The following is a 16,007-nucleotide window of genomic DNA, read 5'->3' as shown; positions in this document are numbered from 1 at the left end:
TATCATATTATAATTTATTTAGTATCTTTAGTTGGTTTTGGTGTCATCAAATATAATATAAAGAGCTCTGTGTATGTATATCAACTCCAATAAAATATGATTTGGGTCAAAGTGGATTTCCTTTGTGATTTTACTGAACTCTCTTTATTAGAATATTACTGGATTCGAATTTAAGTCAGGTTTCGAATTTAAGTACATTATCGAATTTAAGTCAGGTGTATTGTTTTTCTCGAAATCTATTGAGAAAGGATTTATATGGGAATTCAAATCAATCTATCCATTCTTGTATACTTACATATGTAAGTATATACATATAGAATAAATTTTACATGAATAAAATGTAATACATTATAATATAATTACGTACCAAGTAACCACATGAAGTTATTGTTTTAAGATTATTAGATACTTTATTGTAGTTGATAAATTAAATTAAAGCAACTAATTCGATTTAAAAATGAATCAGCTACCTCTAACATGCTAACACAAACAGTATTATCGCACTTCGATATTCCAATATTCGGGTACAATGTGTTTGTGATTCTTTGAATGGAAATATAATTGGGATTCTTTGAATGGAACAATAAAATTGCTAGGCAATGTACAATGTAGTATTACTGCATTTTGGATGACGACAAAACTTTACATAAAATAAGCATGGATTATTTATGTATATTTATGTACATAATATATATTACATAAAAAATAAATTGTAATCTAAAAAATAAATTTCATATTACATACATAAGACATTAATATTGCATACATATGTATATGCATACATATGTATTTCTAATTCTCAAATTTCTCATTACATTGCATATTTTATTTACTTGTTGGAATATTTGTATAAAAAACATTGTATATTTTTAATTAAAATTCAAAACTTTTGTTTTGCAAATTCCTAGGCAAATATCCATTTTCAAAAATTAAATAGCTAATTTGAACGCATTTGAACTTTTCTACTTTCCAAATGGAAGGATACTAAATTACAAATTGCAAACAGAGAATAATTTTCGATTTAAAAATTTACAAAAAAAAGTCAAAGTGCTTAGAGAATTTTTGTTTTTTGGGAATAAATTTAAAAAAGAATGATTACTATACAATTTATGTATTTCTAAATTGATTTGAAAACATACTAAATAAAGTTAGTATAAGTGATAATTGGAATACATCGGAATGTAAAACATTAAGCATTGTTTTTGAAAATTGTGATACTTTGGAAAATAATTTTAGCTTTGTATACTGACACATATCACAACGTATAATATAAAAATTGAAATTTTTTTCTAATTAGAAATTTAATCGTGAAATTATTTAAAACATTGATTTACATTTACCTAACTCAACATTCCAAACTTGCGATTTTTGACAGCCAATCGACTCCATCAACTAACACAAGTCATATTAGCAATATCCTCCTTACAAAAAACCAAATTTGTTTATCTAAGGTTATTTTGGGTATTGGGTACGTTACTTGACCGAATCTTAACAGAAATGAGTTTATAGCTCAATTAAATACAAGCAACAGTTACTGAAAAAATTAATGAAGGCTAGATTTTTCAGAAAGTACAATTTCAAATAAGTTTAAACTAAGTTTTTTTACGAAATGTTTGTAATAAATGTCCAAAAATGCGGAAAATTTTTTCTTGAAAAAAAGCAAACAAAAATCAAATAATTTTATGTGAACTTTATGCATTTTAATTGGGACAATGCACATACATTTATTTGTTTTCCTCATCTTTTAAATATTTTTTTCTATAAATTTTTTTTGTTAATTATAATATATACAAATTTTTATGCAACATAATATTAATTATACTCCATATTTGGTTTCATGTTTAATTTTTAAATAATTGTTTTTTTTAATGTATTTTTTGCTTGCTAAAATATCTTCGCACGTTCCTGCCTACGGTTTATCTGTTTATATTTTCTTAGGTAGATATTTCGATTAATTTTAATTATTTTATTTTTAATATTAATTAATTCAAAATGTAAGTTTTCTTATAATATCAATAATTTAAATGTACTCATTGGTCACTACAAAATTTTGATCTCTAAAAATTAATTTTTTATTAAATTTATTATTTTTCTTTTTAAACTTTAATGGTTTGTAAAATGAAATTGTAGATTTTTAAAAAAACATGCTTGTATTAAATGAAATAAAAAAATTGATATGAAAAAAACGTGGCAAGTAAATAAATGTAAAAAAAATTATAAACAATCCTTCTACAAACAAAATAACGTGGCAGTTCAAAAATTCTTTTTTTTTGTTTTTCTAAAATTTGTTTATTTTTATCTCAACATTTTTTTTTCTTTTTTTTTTTTAAATAGCTTTTTTTTGAGCATTGGAAGTTCAAATTTTTTTATTTTTAATTACTGATATGTGTCAAAAATAATTCCAGCAATTTTCAAATTCTACGTTTATAATAAAGACAAAATTATAACTAAATTGCAATAATTAAAATACAAATTTATTTGTAGAAAAAAAACATTGTTATATGTACATATATTGTAAGAATTTTAAATGTCGAACGAATTATTGGTTTTCTCTTTGCTCTTAATTTATTTTTTTTTATAAAGTACGTATGACTATTACATTTTATTGAGGTTTTACTCCCTTAATTAAATAAAAAAAAAAAAACAAACTTTCATATTTAAGTTCACATTAATAAAAAAAATAACAGGACAAAAGTTTCTAAATAATATCAATAAAACTATTAAAATTACGCAAATTTTAAAAAACAATAAGCAAAATAATATCAAAATAATATATACCTATAAAAAAATATCTTGAAAATATTATAAATAGAATAAATAAAGGGATTTAAATTTTATAAGTTTATAGAGCTGAGTTTTTTTTTATTTTTTTTTTATTTGTATATTTGAATAAAAAAATTTGAAATTTATATAAATGTATATATCTTTTTGGTATATATTTCATCATATACTTTTAATAAATATTTAGTAAAAATTAATTTCAAAGTTATTTTTTCACTTTTTTTGTAATTTTTTTTTGTCGAAAAATTTTAATTGCGATATTATCTTTGAGTTTATATGTATACAATATACTTCTTTTTTTTCGGGTTATAAAAAAAATATCTTATAGATTAATGTAATATTTTAGCTTATATTTGTATTTATATCTATAAAACGACGTCAGGCAGGTCGTGCGGCCTGGCCTAGGCGCGCATTTGATTTTCATGTACAATTTTTCTTTCCTTGTAATAAATTTCTTCAGATTCTTTGTCACATAATAGCAGTACTACTCCACCAAATAGAAAGATGGCTGCGCCCCACCCAACACCATAAGCCCATCCAAATTCCCAAATAGGACGATTTCCTAAAGTACCATTTTTCGAACAAAATATTTTTTTTTTCAATTTTCAATATAATACATACTAAGTTAAAAATACTGTATTTACCTAAATTAAGTTCTGCGGCAAAGCAAACTGGATATAATATAAGTGCAATTAAAACTGATAGTACTGAGAAAAAATTAATATATTAGCGCATAATTTTCGAATTGGCAAAATCAAACGCTTACATGATAATAACATTACAAGTACCGCAACTCTGTAAAATGTGTACTTTAAGTTATGGTTTTGAGTTTTAAGTCCTAACCCAGTCAACACTGTAGCAATTACATCAGTAAATAAAGTAATTATGCATAATGCGGCCGTTGCTTTTATGTATGCTGAAAAGTTATCACCATAAAACTCCTGCTAACAAAACGTTTTTTCATATAACTTACCCACATCCCTACTAGGATAACATCCTGGAGGATCATGCAAATTAAATGGTAATGGTGGAACAATATCCTCTTCTATACAATGAACAAAAAGACCTTGTCTCCAACCTGCTGCCATTAGCCAGTCTGTGGATGCTAAAGCCATTATCATTAATACAATAACAATTATTCCACAAATGAAAGCAATAACCTAAGAACAATTTGCAAATTAACACATTTCTAGTAATAATTCACCTAACTATCTCAAAACACTTACTTTCAATGGCCTAGTTATAGTAATAGTTTCAATTGTGGTTGTTGGGGCCATTTTCGATGATGATGGTCTTCGAGAACTGAAAAATAAAATTTTTAACTTAGCAACTATAACAGAAAACTTGTTGTCAATTATGTTTGAATAGTTTGAAAAAAATATTAATTACCATGCAATTTTAAACCAATTTATAATTTTCAAATAATATGTTAACTGCATTTATCTTAATTTTTTATCATAAAATTGAGTATAACTATTTCAGTTATACAAGAAAAAATATTTAATAAGTAAACTTGCTAGATACCCACTAAACAATAAATAATTTAATAACTTTAGCAGGTACCTACCTATATTTTAATGCTAGTTATTAGATTTAATATAATGCAGTTATGTAGTGTAGTCTACTTAAGTGCAAGAAATTACTCTAAATAGAAAGTTCTTATAATTTCTTACATAAAGTAACTAAGTTAAAAGCACAAAGTACAAATTTCAACATAATTATGTCGGCACTTACCTTAAAATTCTGATCAATTTCCTAATAGTCTATATACGGAATATATTTAAGTAAACTTCTTTTTTTGTCGAGCGTGTTAGTTGCTTTTGATTTACATTCAAACAAAATTGCTGAAAAATATGTTTCATGGTTAATTCAAGCTCCAAACAAAACAAAAAGCATGCACATACATATAATTAATGGGTATATTTTGCACTGCGTAAAGTTAATTTTTTTAGGATAGATAAGTTTTGTATTTTTAATTTCAAATTGTCAGCTAAGACGGGACTTCAATTTGAAAAAGGATTAATTGAGCATTTTAATTTTTTTTCTTAAAATGCATGAAATTAAATTTTTAATTTTGCATTTTATTTAACCTTTTAATTAATATATATGTATGTAGGTCTATAAAAGTCTATAAATATATATGTACATACATACGAAATGAAAACAGCTAAGACTTTGTTAAATGTTTAAAATTTTAAAAATATAGGCTAGACAAAAATTTTGTAGGCCAAGGGTATGTAGGAATTTCAACTCGCACCACTTTATTAGTCTATAAATATAACAATTCATACCTTTCTCTAAAATAGTCTAATGTTACTGATTCCGAATCAAATTCATCAAAATCTGGTAAAGAATCTCCATCAAAATCGCTGAAACCTCCAAATAATTGTTGACTCTTTTCGTTTTTAACAGATTTCGACATTATACATTGATTTCATTAATTTCCTTCTGAAGCTTTACACAAATATTTCCTCTAAAATGGCGACTTCTTTCAATATTTTCGATTCAATTTTTAATATCTACCTTACACTCTCAAACTAATATTATTTATTATTTTTAAATTTTAAAAAAAATTTTCGGTCATATATATTTTCAATACATTATTAATTATTATTATTTAACATTTCCCAGATACTTTCTATTTCCTAAACAGAAAATGAAAGCCTGAAAATCTTCTGATAATACCCAGAAAACATTGATGAAATTCACCACATTTCAAATAAATCATACATAAAATAAAATACTGAATATATAATTCAGTATTGCCGAGTTGTTATAATTGCAGTGCAACTAGTTGACATCCCCTTCACATAAGATAATTGTTAATTTCATTAAAATCAAATAAACATAACTTGCCACAAAACTATCCTTCATCCATTAAATTTTAATGGAATTAATATTAATTTTATGGAAAGTGACCGTCCAACCTTCTTCTTACTTCATTCTTCGTTCAAAAGTGATACAATGAAAGTCTTATTATTAAATCGCCTGTAACTTCACATCCCTTAAATTGGTTGGCAGTCACCTCCCATGAAATTATTTTTCATCAACTAATTTACACGGTTGACGGTCACTTACCATAAAATTATTATTCACTCTATTAAAATAAAATGCCCTTGATGATGATTTTGTAGAAAGCAATCATCAACCACAATAATGGAAAGAATTCTTTTTCCAAATTTCTTCAATTCCTTATTGAAGTGTAAACATTAAAATCTATGAAAGATTATTGGCCATTTCCCATAAAATTGTTATTGATTCTATCAAAACCAAAAGAACTTAATAATAGTTTTGTGGAAAGTGATCACTATTTCCCACAAAATGAAAATTTATGAAAATTTTGCGTAGTTTTACTTTGTTACGTAAAAAATTTGGACGAAATTGATATTGCGATAAAAAAAAATTTGCGATTTTTAAAAATTTCACGAGGCGATAATTTGAGAGGGGGTAAAAATGGAAAAAAATTTTCTTCTAGCGAAATGAACTATTTGTTAATGTTTAAAAGACCCTGAAATTTCAAGCTTCTACAGGCTGGGGTCTAGAAGAAAAACGAAATCAAAAATTTAAAAAAAAAAAACTATAGATAACGGTAAATTTTAACGGCCATTTTATTTTTCTAAAATTTAACTATAGTATACCGCGCTAGGGGAAGCAAGTCGCTGCCTTTCTGCGTTTGCAAAATTTCAAAAATGCTTATGGTTTCATTGCAACAAATAATTAAAAAAGGCCATTTTTAGGGTTTTGGGGGGGTATAACTTCTAGGGGTACGTGTTAAATTTCAGCTTTCTATTTTCAAGGGTGTAGAAGTTTTGTAAACAGACACACGGACAGACGGACGAATGGACGGACAGAGTGAAACTAATAAGGACTTTTTTTAAAAATTTTTTGGAAAAAAGTTAAAAAGAGAAATCCGTTACTTACTTACGTATATTTTGACTTTCGTTAAAATATACGTAAGAAATTTACATTTTGTTGTCAATTTGATAAAAGTTCTTGAAAGTTGAAATAAAGTGTTTTTTAAAGTTTTTTGTAGGTACCGAAGAATAAAATTTAGACATACATTTTGTATTAATAAATAAATTTGTAAAAAACTTAAAAAGGCTTTGATTTAGAACTGGAAAGTATCTTTAATATTTCAGGGCAGTTCCGTGCAAAAAATTTTTTGCAATATTGTTTATTTTTTTAATAATATTTTAATAAAATTATTGATGTAGGTATATGTATTGAAATTATTAGCGAAGCCCTGACAAAAAATTAACAATTGGAGAATAATTAAAAAGCAATGTTATCAGTTGATCAATTATTTATTATAAAAAATAAATTTAAAGTTAATACATGACTATTTAAACCTAAAAAAAGTAAGAAAAGAACTATTTAAAAAAATATACACTGTTGCTTTCAAATATATAAAAATGTTTAAACATTTTAAAATAAATTTGTGCAATTTGAAAAAATAAATACATGTTAATACATATTAGATTTGTTATTTAAATTATTAAAAAAAATATATATATAACAAGAACACAACAAACAAAATTTATAATAAAAATGGCAATTTTGTCCAAAATTTAAGTACTAAAATTTTTGGTACAGCTTTGTATGCTTTCTTTTTTTTAGGTATTAATGTAGTTTAATTTCATTTTTTTTTTATTTTTAGTTTTCAATTTAAATTCTGGACATTGAAAAAGTTTTTTCAGGAAGCTTAGCACTAAATTGAATTTATATATATATATATATATATATATATATATCCATATATATATATTATACACATGCATATATATATGCATGTGTATAATTTTATACAATATATGTAAGTACATACATAAACATAAATCAGAAACTGTTTAAATTCAGTTACTAAATTATTTTTTAATAATATAAGTGTTTTTTGGAGGTTGTAGAACTTGAATTTTCTACTAGTTAGTACATATAATTTTGCTCTTCATTAAATTTAATGTTCTTCTGCATAATTATATATATTTATATATGTATACTATACATTTTATTTTTTTTTTCATAAATTTTTATATCAATAAACATCTACACTTTTTTTTAAATTGAAACTTATAACAACTTTATTTCCCTATAGCACAATAACTAGTTAAAGAAAATGAGATTTTTCTTAATTATATACTCTTTCTACTATATTTTGATTTTTAAAATATTTGCAAAGACGCATAAATATATAAACATTTTCCATTTAAATATTTTTCTTTAATTATTAAATATAAATTTTAAAATCAAGTGATTAGTATAATATATAAATTTGTGTTTTATCTTATTTTTGGTGAATCTTTATATATTATATATATATATACGTACATATAAATAAATATATATATATATATGTATATTATTAATAATATTTATTATTAATAATTCGTAATTTATACATATTATATGTATATGTATTATTATATACATATATTATATACATATATTACCATATTATTTCGTCTTCAAAAATTCAAATCATATATGTAAATATGTATGTATGTGCATACATATGTACATATTTATGTTTTTATTTTTTAATATCTTAATTTTTAAATAAGCACATTAATTTAAATCGTAATAAACTTTAATCAACTAAAAAATTCATGTTGTTTCCAATTTCGATTTTCAGTCGATATGAATTTCTTTTTTGGCAGTTTTCTTTTATATTTTCCAAACTTTGGCACAAACGCTTGTCTAATTTCAAAAAAGACGAAATGATCAATTGGGAGATTTTTAAAAATTTTAAATATGATTCAAAATAGTCCAATTAGCGCCGTTTTTTAGTTTTTCATTATACTTTTTGTGCTGTTTTTGAAGGTTTTGTGAGTACAAAAAAATATTGCTGCTTAATTTTACTATTTTCACATTCAAAAATATTAAAAAAAGGTTGTTTTGGTTTTTTAGAAAATGCTGCCAATTGGACATTAAATTTTTAGTAATTTTCTTTTTCTTTTCTTGTATTTTCGTACTTATAATTAAATTTGAGTATTCAAAAATCTTAAATATATTTTATTTGTAAATTTTTTTTATAAATATTCGAGCAAAATTTATCATTTTATTTCAACATTGACAATATTTTATTGACGGAATTATATTTTTCCAAGAAAATTGTCAATTCTTAAATTATCTGTAGTAAATCAATTAATATCTAAAAATCACATAGAATTAAAAAAAATCCCTACATAATTTTATTTTTCAATAGTTATACCTATTTTTCTAAATTTGCATGATTATTTTTCTGAATTTTTTTTAAAACAATTCTTTCTAAATGTGTATGTAATATATTCGTATCTATTATATTTAGCTATTTTGTATTTTGGAATTTGGATACGTAAAATGTATTTCATTATTTCCTGCAAAATTAAAAAATGCGAACTTGATTTTTCAACTTTTTTTATATGTTAATTTTCTAGTGTAAATCAAAACATTAAAAATATTAAAAAATACTTCTGTGATTAAATTTGCTTTGATTCATTTATATTTGAACTGGTAGCTAGTATTAAAATAATATGATAATATTCTATAAGAAAAAAGGTTACACTGTGCATTCTTTGCAAAAATTTTAACACATTGATACTTTTTAATATCTTAAGTTTGATTCGTATGTATAAATAAATATTATATAATATAGAATTTTTATGCTTTTAAACTTGTTTTTTAAATATTTGTTATATTTGTGTTACTTTCAAATTTCTTTTCACTAACCATATACCTTGTTTTTTAACCTTTATAATGATCGTTTTTTATTGCGCAACATAATGAAAGCGATAAGACCAGCGCTAAGATTTCCAAAAATACAATGAATATTGTAACCGATAGTATAATTGTCCAATGAATTTCTAATAATTCAACAACTTTATCAATGCATCCCTACAAAAGATAAATTATAATAATTATATAATTTTTGAAATATTTTTGCAAACCGTTTGATAAATTGTGGGATTTATGAGATTCCCTGCTTTAACTGATCTTGCTAAATCACATTCATTTTGAGTAAATTTTTCATTACAACAAGATTCGGGAATACTGAAGAACGGGTTCGCATTTGACAAAGCAATATTCAAAATACTGCTTCGATCAACATTATTATATTTACTTGCAGCCCAATCATTGGGACCGTTAGCTCCACAGCATTGTAACTTTTAAAAAAAAAAATTATGCGTCAGATAATTATAAAAAAATTTTGGGAGATAATTATAAAAAGACTTACATTTCTTTGAAAACTGTCAAAAGTCACAGTACGAGTGTGTATAATCCCGTATTCTTCTTGGACCGAATATTTTACAGAGTTCCGAACCGTTTCTTCAAGTTTTTCTTTATTGTGAAAAGCCCAAGCTCCAGCCGCTAGCTGTGCTACTAAAACAACAAGTAATACACAGAAAAACTGAAACGGTGAAAAATTTTACAAAAGATACAAAAGAACCTGATAACTATTTTACCGAAACTAATAGACATTGTGATTCTTTGAAAGCACCGCAGCAACCCAGAAAAGCTCCAATAAGAATGAAACATCCCACTGAAAAAATTTAAAGATAATTTTTCTATCTTCTACCTACTTGCATAAATTTTAAAAAGTTTTACCCGCTAAAAATATATAAAGCGCAATATAATAATCATTAGTTGGCTGTGTCATCGATAGCAAAAATGTTGGATCAGTTAACATCCATACTGAGCAAACTATAAAAGATAATCCAATTATCTGAAATAAAATTTAATGAAAGGATTTAAAAGGATTAATAATAAAATAAAAGTTAAATAGACTTCACATTTTCAATTTCATTTAAATGAAAAATCGATTTAAATAACTTATTAACTTATTTTCATTTAAATTTGTCAGGTAATCTAATTAACAAAAATTTTTATATATGTAGGTACGTGATTAAAACTTATACTCCTTTGCAAACGCTATGTTAAAATTAAATACAGGTTTTTTGCTAGATTCAATTTACATTTTTTATTCAGTGAAAAATACTGTGTATGTTTATTCATGGTTATTTACGCATTCAAACATACATATAATACAATATTTTATTATAATTTAATACATGAATATGAACGAGGGCACGTATTTTATAAAATCCCAGGCTATATTATTTTTGTTTAGGTAGGTACATACTTATTTTGTTACATAATGAGAAATGCATTTCTAAAAATATTTGAATGATATAAATCTGCTTAAATTTTCAAATAAATAATTACATTATGTCATGAATAATTTTTATGTAGGCAGTTTAACTTACTTGAGGCAATAATTTAAAAGAAAATTTGGACTGTTTTGCGATTTTTTAATAAAACTAAATCTCAATTAACCAAAATAATGAAATTGTTTGATACATGGCTGAAATTAAGAAACTATAGGATCGATCTCAGAATACATATCTAGGATATTTTGTGTAAACAAATTATCTTAATATTTAGTTCAGGGACTTTTTATTTTTATTATTTAAAATCAGGATATAACGCATGCGTTTAATGTGCATATAAATTTCGACCTGAGTTTGGGTATACACAAAATCATTGGATTACTTTTTTACTATCAAATAAAATTAAAAAATTATTTTTTGCTATTTTTTATTGATAATTATACATTTTCAGCCTACACAAATGACGTAACGTTATTTCAACTTAATTTTTTCTGTTTTAGTCAAATAGCACTATAATTAGAGAAATTTATACATATTTATATTAATTCTCTAATATTTGTGCGTAATAGGGAAAAAATCAAACATGTAGGTATATATGTAAATTATGGTACTCATAACTTAAAGAAAAATGATTGCTTACCCAAAATAGAAAATTTAAAACTACCATAAGGTATTTTACACAAGTACAACATCCGTTCAATCCCATTTTGGTTAATATATCTTTATCAAAATCACTTGATTTTATTGAAAAAGGTACTTTTTATTATTTCTCCACAAAATAATTTATTTCCAAATTAAGTTTACTCTTCCAAATCCAACTCAACCACACTATGCTAACGCCTTCCTAGCATTGCCATATAAAAACATATAAGTAATATCCAAAATTGAGCTCCAAATAATATTTTTTTAGCTCAATTGTCAAAAATAAGGTCCAAACATATTTTATACAAATGTGAATTTTATTTTTCTCCAATAAAAATTGCACTACGTGATTGCATTAAACACACTTTACTTCCATATGTTACACATTATATTACGCTATTGCAAATATTTACCATAAACAATTGTACATTTAGCTCTAACAATAACATTGTAAAATTTCAACAGCTAACAGCTCAAATATGTGCTGCAATTTTTTTCTTCAGCTAGAAATTCACAAATGTTCATAAATTAAATTTTTATGCATTTAAAACATTAAAAAAGTGTGTATTATATTATAAAAGTATTAACATTCTAACTAAAATTATGTTTGGTAAAAATTTCTTTAGGAAATGTATAAGATAAAAATTCTGCGAAATATGGTTATGAAAAATTTCAAGAAATTATTTCATAGTTAAATGTCTAAAAATCAATTTTTGATTTCATCAATTTAAGTACTTTTCATCAATTACATATATACTAAATAAAAGATACTTACTACAAATACTTAATTTTATTATAATTTTGTTACTGAGTTATAGGTTATTATTAAGCAATTAGTACTATGGCATAAGCCATAAAGTAAAAGTAAAAATAAAGAATTAAATTTAGTCTATAATGTTCTTTTTTAGGATGTGGCGATTATAAAAAAATGATAAAAAAATTATGTTTGTGATTATAAAAAAATTTAAATGCGTTTTACTTTATTTTAAATGCGTTACATCAGAATTATCGCATTGTAAACACACCGGTACTATGTTAAAAACAAAAAATGTATAGAAATTAAACTCCTCACATTTTTTCCAGAATATTATTCAATATAAAAAATTGAATTAAATAAGTAATTCATAGAATTTAGTAAACCAGCGGAATCGTAAATTTAAGCCAACTTATAAATTATATTGCTTGTATCCAACTTATAAATTATATTGCTTTTCTTTATTTTATTTTGATGTGCTTGGCAATGCAGTGTTCGCTTGTGTTGTAAATTGTCAATTTTGTTTGATTTTTGTTCGAAAATGTTACTTATAAAACATAAGTGTGCTGGATTATCGACAACCTCTTTTTAAATGAATGTTACATCATCGTGAAGAATCATTTTTATTTTGTTCATTGTGTTATAAAAAAAGTTAAGTTGTTGAGATTTTTATCGATATATAAATAAATTTTCATCTATGAATTATATATATGTGTACCTCGTTTATGTGGCAGCTTGAGTACATAACTTGAAATTATCTCGAAACGCAAGCTGCGTTTCTACTAGTTTTCTGTTATAGCAACTTTTAAAAATTAGTTTCAAAAAAACCTTCCAAATTCCGTTGATCCGTTCTTTTTTAGATTTTAATAAATGCTCTATTAACAAAAAAAATCACTAAATTTTTTTTATTATTTTTTTTTTTGAGGCATTGAAGTTGTTTTATTGAAATTTTTTTTTAAATTTGAGAAAATGTAAAATTAGAATAAGTTTTCCAATTATTATGTGTGTCATATCTTCCACAACTGTATGGATACTTGGATATTCACATGTGTATACGTTATGTTGTGCTGTGATCGATTTTTGATTTTCGTGAAAAACGCTTCGTAAACTTTAGTAAAAGGTAAAAACGATATACTTTCTTTTTCTTTTTCTTGGGCTAAGTTTTTCCTTTTTCTTGACTAGTTTCGCAAATTTAAAGATCAGAAGATCAGACGTCTTAAATGTGAGTAATTAGTTAAGAAAAAGAAAAATAAAAATGATTTAAATTGAACAACAAAAATATTGTGAAATAAAATAACGTTTTTTTTTTCATTTTTACAAGTACTATTTATAAAAATAGTTCGTCGATTGTCAAATAAAAACCTGTTGATTTTATTTTAGGTTAAATAAAACTTTTTCACTACGTCATGTCGATGGAGATTTCAATAAGATCTAAATTCAAAATTAACCATAAATCGATGCCATTTTAGAACAGAATGTGCAATAAATTTTTTTGTTTCAAAAGCTCGTTAATTTGTACGTTTATTGAAATTCTATTTTCTAAGAATTTTTATCTATTTACGAATTATGTTTCTTCGATAGAAGCCAGTTACTCTTGCTGATTTTAAATTTAGCTGCTCTTAATGAGGATTCAAGGTTTACTTCAAATTCCTTTTTGCCAAAGTTTTGTCCTTGGAAACGTTTGAAAATATGCAGCTCTATCATGCATTCAACTCGCAGAATCGCACGAATTATGAGCATAACTACGTACACTATTGAATGATCACAAATTCCTTTCGTAGAGATTATGAATCACCTGTGTCAGTATCATTTTTCGGAGTGTCAAAATGATCATTTTATTTCAACTCTTAAATGTTTATTTATATTTTTTGATTGCTATTTCAGTGAATTATTTTCATACAAAAAAAAATATTTTTTAAAATAGTAACAGTATTTTAAAAAATGTTTTATTATTTTTTCACAATTCCAAAAATATATTATATTATATACATATATATTTCTTGCTAATAAAATTCTTACACAGCAATTAATTCTATATTAATCGATTTAACGCACTTATTAAATGTCTAACTGCTCATAACATAACATGCCATGAATAGATCCATGAAGGAATATTATGCATTTTTTCTTCTATGCCTTAATAAACATAAAAAACCAATTATTTAAAAAAAACTACGAATAGAATATCGTAGACCAAATTTTCATTTTTCAAATGTAGGCTTTGTTTTAAATTTATATGAATGTACCTTTAAAGAAAAAAACACGTAATGAAAATGAGGCAAAACAACGGCTAACTTTGATTTTTTGTAATGTCAGGGGTAAAACACAAACTTCAATAGTTTTTATTTTAATACTCTTTTTATTATTATTTTTACCAGCTTTTACACTTTTATGCAAAATGTGTTATAATTTTTTGTAAAATTCTTCATGATGAAGTCACATTTTCAAAAGTCAAAACTATTTGTAGACCTTGGTATTATTAGCGTCATGGATTGTATTGGAATGGTTTTCAAATGACGTCAATCAATCAAGAAATGTCATACATACATACATACATATATTACATGGGTAAATTTGACATAAATACTTAGGTACATCATTGTTTATTACCTTGTCTTAAATACAAAAGTTAAGATTTTAAAACATTTTTTTTATATAAAATGGCCAACACTGAAACTACTCAAGTTTGTTCTCTTCCACTTCCGCCAACTCAATACATAAGCTTATACACAGATGAAAATATTAGACAGAAGAGAACTCCTAGGCCACCACCGCCAATATATGATACTTATTCAATGTTTGGCACCACTTATAATAATGAAGAAATGATAAGATCATTGGAAAGCCAAGGCATAAAAAGATTGATTCCTATACATTTTGATAGAAGGAAAGAGTTGAAAAAACTGAATCACTCTTTATTTGTAAATTTTCTTGATTTGATTGATTTGCTTGTAAATTTTCCCGATAGTCCAAGAAGGGCAGAAAAGGTGTTAAATCTATTTTATTATACTCAAAGAAATTTTTGTAAAATTTTCAATTTTTATTACAAGATTGATGATTTAAGTTTGCTTTTTGTGCATATGCATCATTTATTAAACGAATTTAGACCTCATCAAGCAAGGGAAACGCTTCGAGTTATGATGGAATTACAAAAGAGGCAACGTATTGAAACATCCATTCGGTAAAATAATGTTTTCAATATTTAAAAAATTTAATAGTTTAACTCTATGCTTCTCTTTAACAAATTTATTTAAAGATTCCAAAAGCACTTGGACAAAGTTAGAGAAATCGTAAAACACGCATTTGCAACTTTACCCGTTTCTTTTGAGAATGAAGATTTTATGAATGAGATGGATGTAGATGATGAAAATAATAAATCTAGAACGGATAATTTAAACGATAATTGCGATGTGACAGATAGAATTATGTGCAAAGTAATTGATCGAGAGTTTGGCTTTAAGTGAAAAATTAATTATAAATTAATTATAAACTTCAAAATTTATTTATCAATAAAAAATACAAACTAAAATAAAAGAGGTAGCTGTTAACATTTCAACTTATTTATTCTTACCATATACATATATAAATTTAAAATTTTATACATAGTTGCATATATACAATTTACTTTATGTGGTTATGTACAATATATAAATTATCTATTACACATGCAAATTTTTTATTTTAGA

The 16,007-nt window shown here is 24.3% G+C and overlaps 3 protein-coding genes across 6 annotated transcripts; 1 reads left to right on the top strand and 2 right to left on the bottom strand.

Annotated features, from left to right (window-relative positions):
• Positions 1-2,441: 2,441 nt before the first annotated feature.
• LOC129616191 (transmembrane protein 47) lies at positions 2,442-5,456 on the bottom strand. 3 transcript variants are annotated; one of them, XM_055531687.1, is made up of 7 exons: positions 5,310-5,456; positions 5,073-5,254; positions 4,008-4,083; positions 3,755-3,941; positions 3,548-3,697; positions 3,426-3,488; positions 2,442-3,343 (listed from the first exon to the last, which is right to left on the bottom strand). In XM_055531687.1, exons 2-7 carry the CDS (start codon positions 5,201-5,203, stop codon positions 3,183-3,185), a joined length of 768 nt encoding a protein of 255 aa, XP_055387662.1. In that variant the 5' UTR covers positions 5,204-5,254; positions 5,310-5,456; the 3' UTR covers positions 2,442-3,182. The 3 variants fall into 3 exon arrangements, with proteins under 3 accessions (XP_055387662.1, XP_055387661.1, XP_055387663.1); XM_055531686.1 differs by having other exon boundaries at positions 5,305-5,440; XM_055531688.1 differs by lacking the exons at positions 5,073-5,254; positions 5,310-5,456 and adding an exon at positions 4,516-4,627.
• Positions 5,457-7,066: 1,610 nt separating this feature from the next.
• On the bottom strand, positions 7,067-11,787 carry LOC129616190 (CD81 antigen). 2 transcript variants are annotated; one of them, XM_055531684.1, is made up of 6 exons: positions 11,566-11,787; positions 10,363-10,480; positions 10,221-10,297; positions 9,992-10,165; positions 9,705-9,920; positions 7,067-9,651 (listed from the first exon to the last, which is right to left on the bottom strand). In XM_055531684.1, exons 1-6 carry the CDS (start codon positions 11,629-11,631, stop codon positions 9,502-9,504), a joined length of 801 nt encoding a protein of 266 aa, XP_055387659.1. In that variant the 5' UTR covers positions 11,632-11,787; the 3' UTR covers positions 7,067-9,501. The 2 variants fall into 2 exon arrangements, with proteins under 2 accessions (XP_055387659.1, XP_055387660.1); XM_055531685.1 differs by lacking the exon at positions 11,566-11,787 and adding an exon at positions 11,022-11,127.
• Positions 11,788-14,901: 3,114 nt separating this feature from the next.
• LOC129616150 (mediator of RNA polymerase II transcription subunit 7) lies at positions 14,902-15,928 on the top strand. Its single transcript, XM_055531633.1, has 3 exons — positions 14,902-15,308; positions 15,372-15,502; positions 15,578-15,928. The coding sequence occupies exons 1-3, from the start codon at positions 14,982-14,984 to the stop codon at positions 15,783-15,785; spliced, it is 666 nt and encodes a 221-aa protein (XP_055387608.1). The 5' UTR covers positions 14,902-14,981; the 3' UTR covers positions 15,786-15,928.
• Positions 15,929-16,007: the final 79 nt, after the last annotated feature.

Source organism: Condylostylus longicornis, unplaced genomic scaffold (genome assembly GCF_029603195.1).
Source record: "Condylostylus longicornis isolate FDR11 unplaced genomic scaffold, ASM2960319v2 ptg000163l, whole genome shotgun sequence".
Lineage (NCBI taxonomy): Eukaryota > Metazoa > Arthropoda > Insecta > Diptera > Dolichopodidae > Condylostylus > Condylostylus longicornis.
This window is presented reverse-complemented; position numbering and strand designations above follow the sequence as displayed.

Bases quoted from the DNA above. Each gene is read 5' to 3' on its own strand.
- LOC129616191 (XM_055531687.1), bottom strand. From the start codon at position 5,203: ATGTCGAAATCTGTTAAAAACGAAAAGAGTCAACAATTATTTGGAGGT. The intron at 4,084-5,072 runs GTATGAATTGTT...TTTATTTTTCAG, and splicing joins TTAGACTATTTTAGAGAAAG to TTCTCGAAGACCATCATCAT. The intron at 3,942-4,007 runs GTAAGTGTTTTG...AATTGTTCTTAG, and splicing joins CTATAACTAGGCCATTGAAA to GTTATTGCTTTCATTTGTGG.
- LOC129616190 (XM_055531684.1), bottom strand. From the start codon at position 11,631: ATGGGATTGAACGGATGTTGTACTTGTGTAAAATACCTTATGGTAGTT. The intron at 10,481-11,565 runs GTAAGCAATCAT...ATTTTATTTCAG, and splicing joins TTTTAAATTTTCTATTTTGG to ATAATTGGATTATCTTTTAT. The intron at 10,298-10,362 runs GTAAAACTTTTT...AAATTTTTTCAG, and splicing joins GCTTTATATATTTTTAGCGG to TGGGATGTTTCATTCTTATT.
- LOC129616150 (XM_055531633.1), top strand. From the start codon at position 14,982: ATGGCCAACACTGAAACTACTCAAGTTTGTTCTCTTCCACTTCCGCCA. The intron at 15,309-15,371 runs GTGTTAAATCTA...TTTTATTACAAG, and splicing joins GTCCAAGAAGGGCAGAAAAG to ATTGATGATTTAAGTTTGCT. The intron at 15,503-15,577 runs GTAAAATAATGT...ATTTATTTAAAG, and splicing joins CGTATTGAAACATCCATTCG to ATTCCAAAAGCACTTGGACA.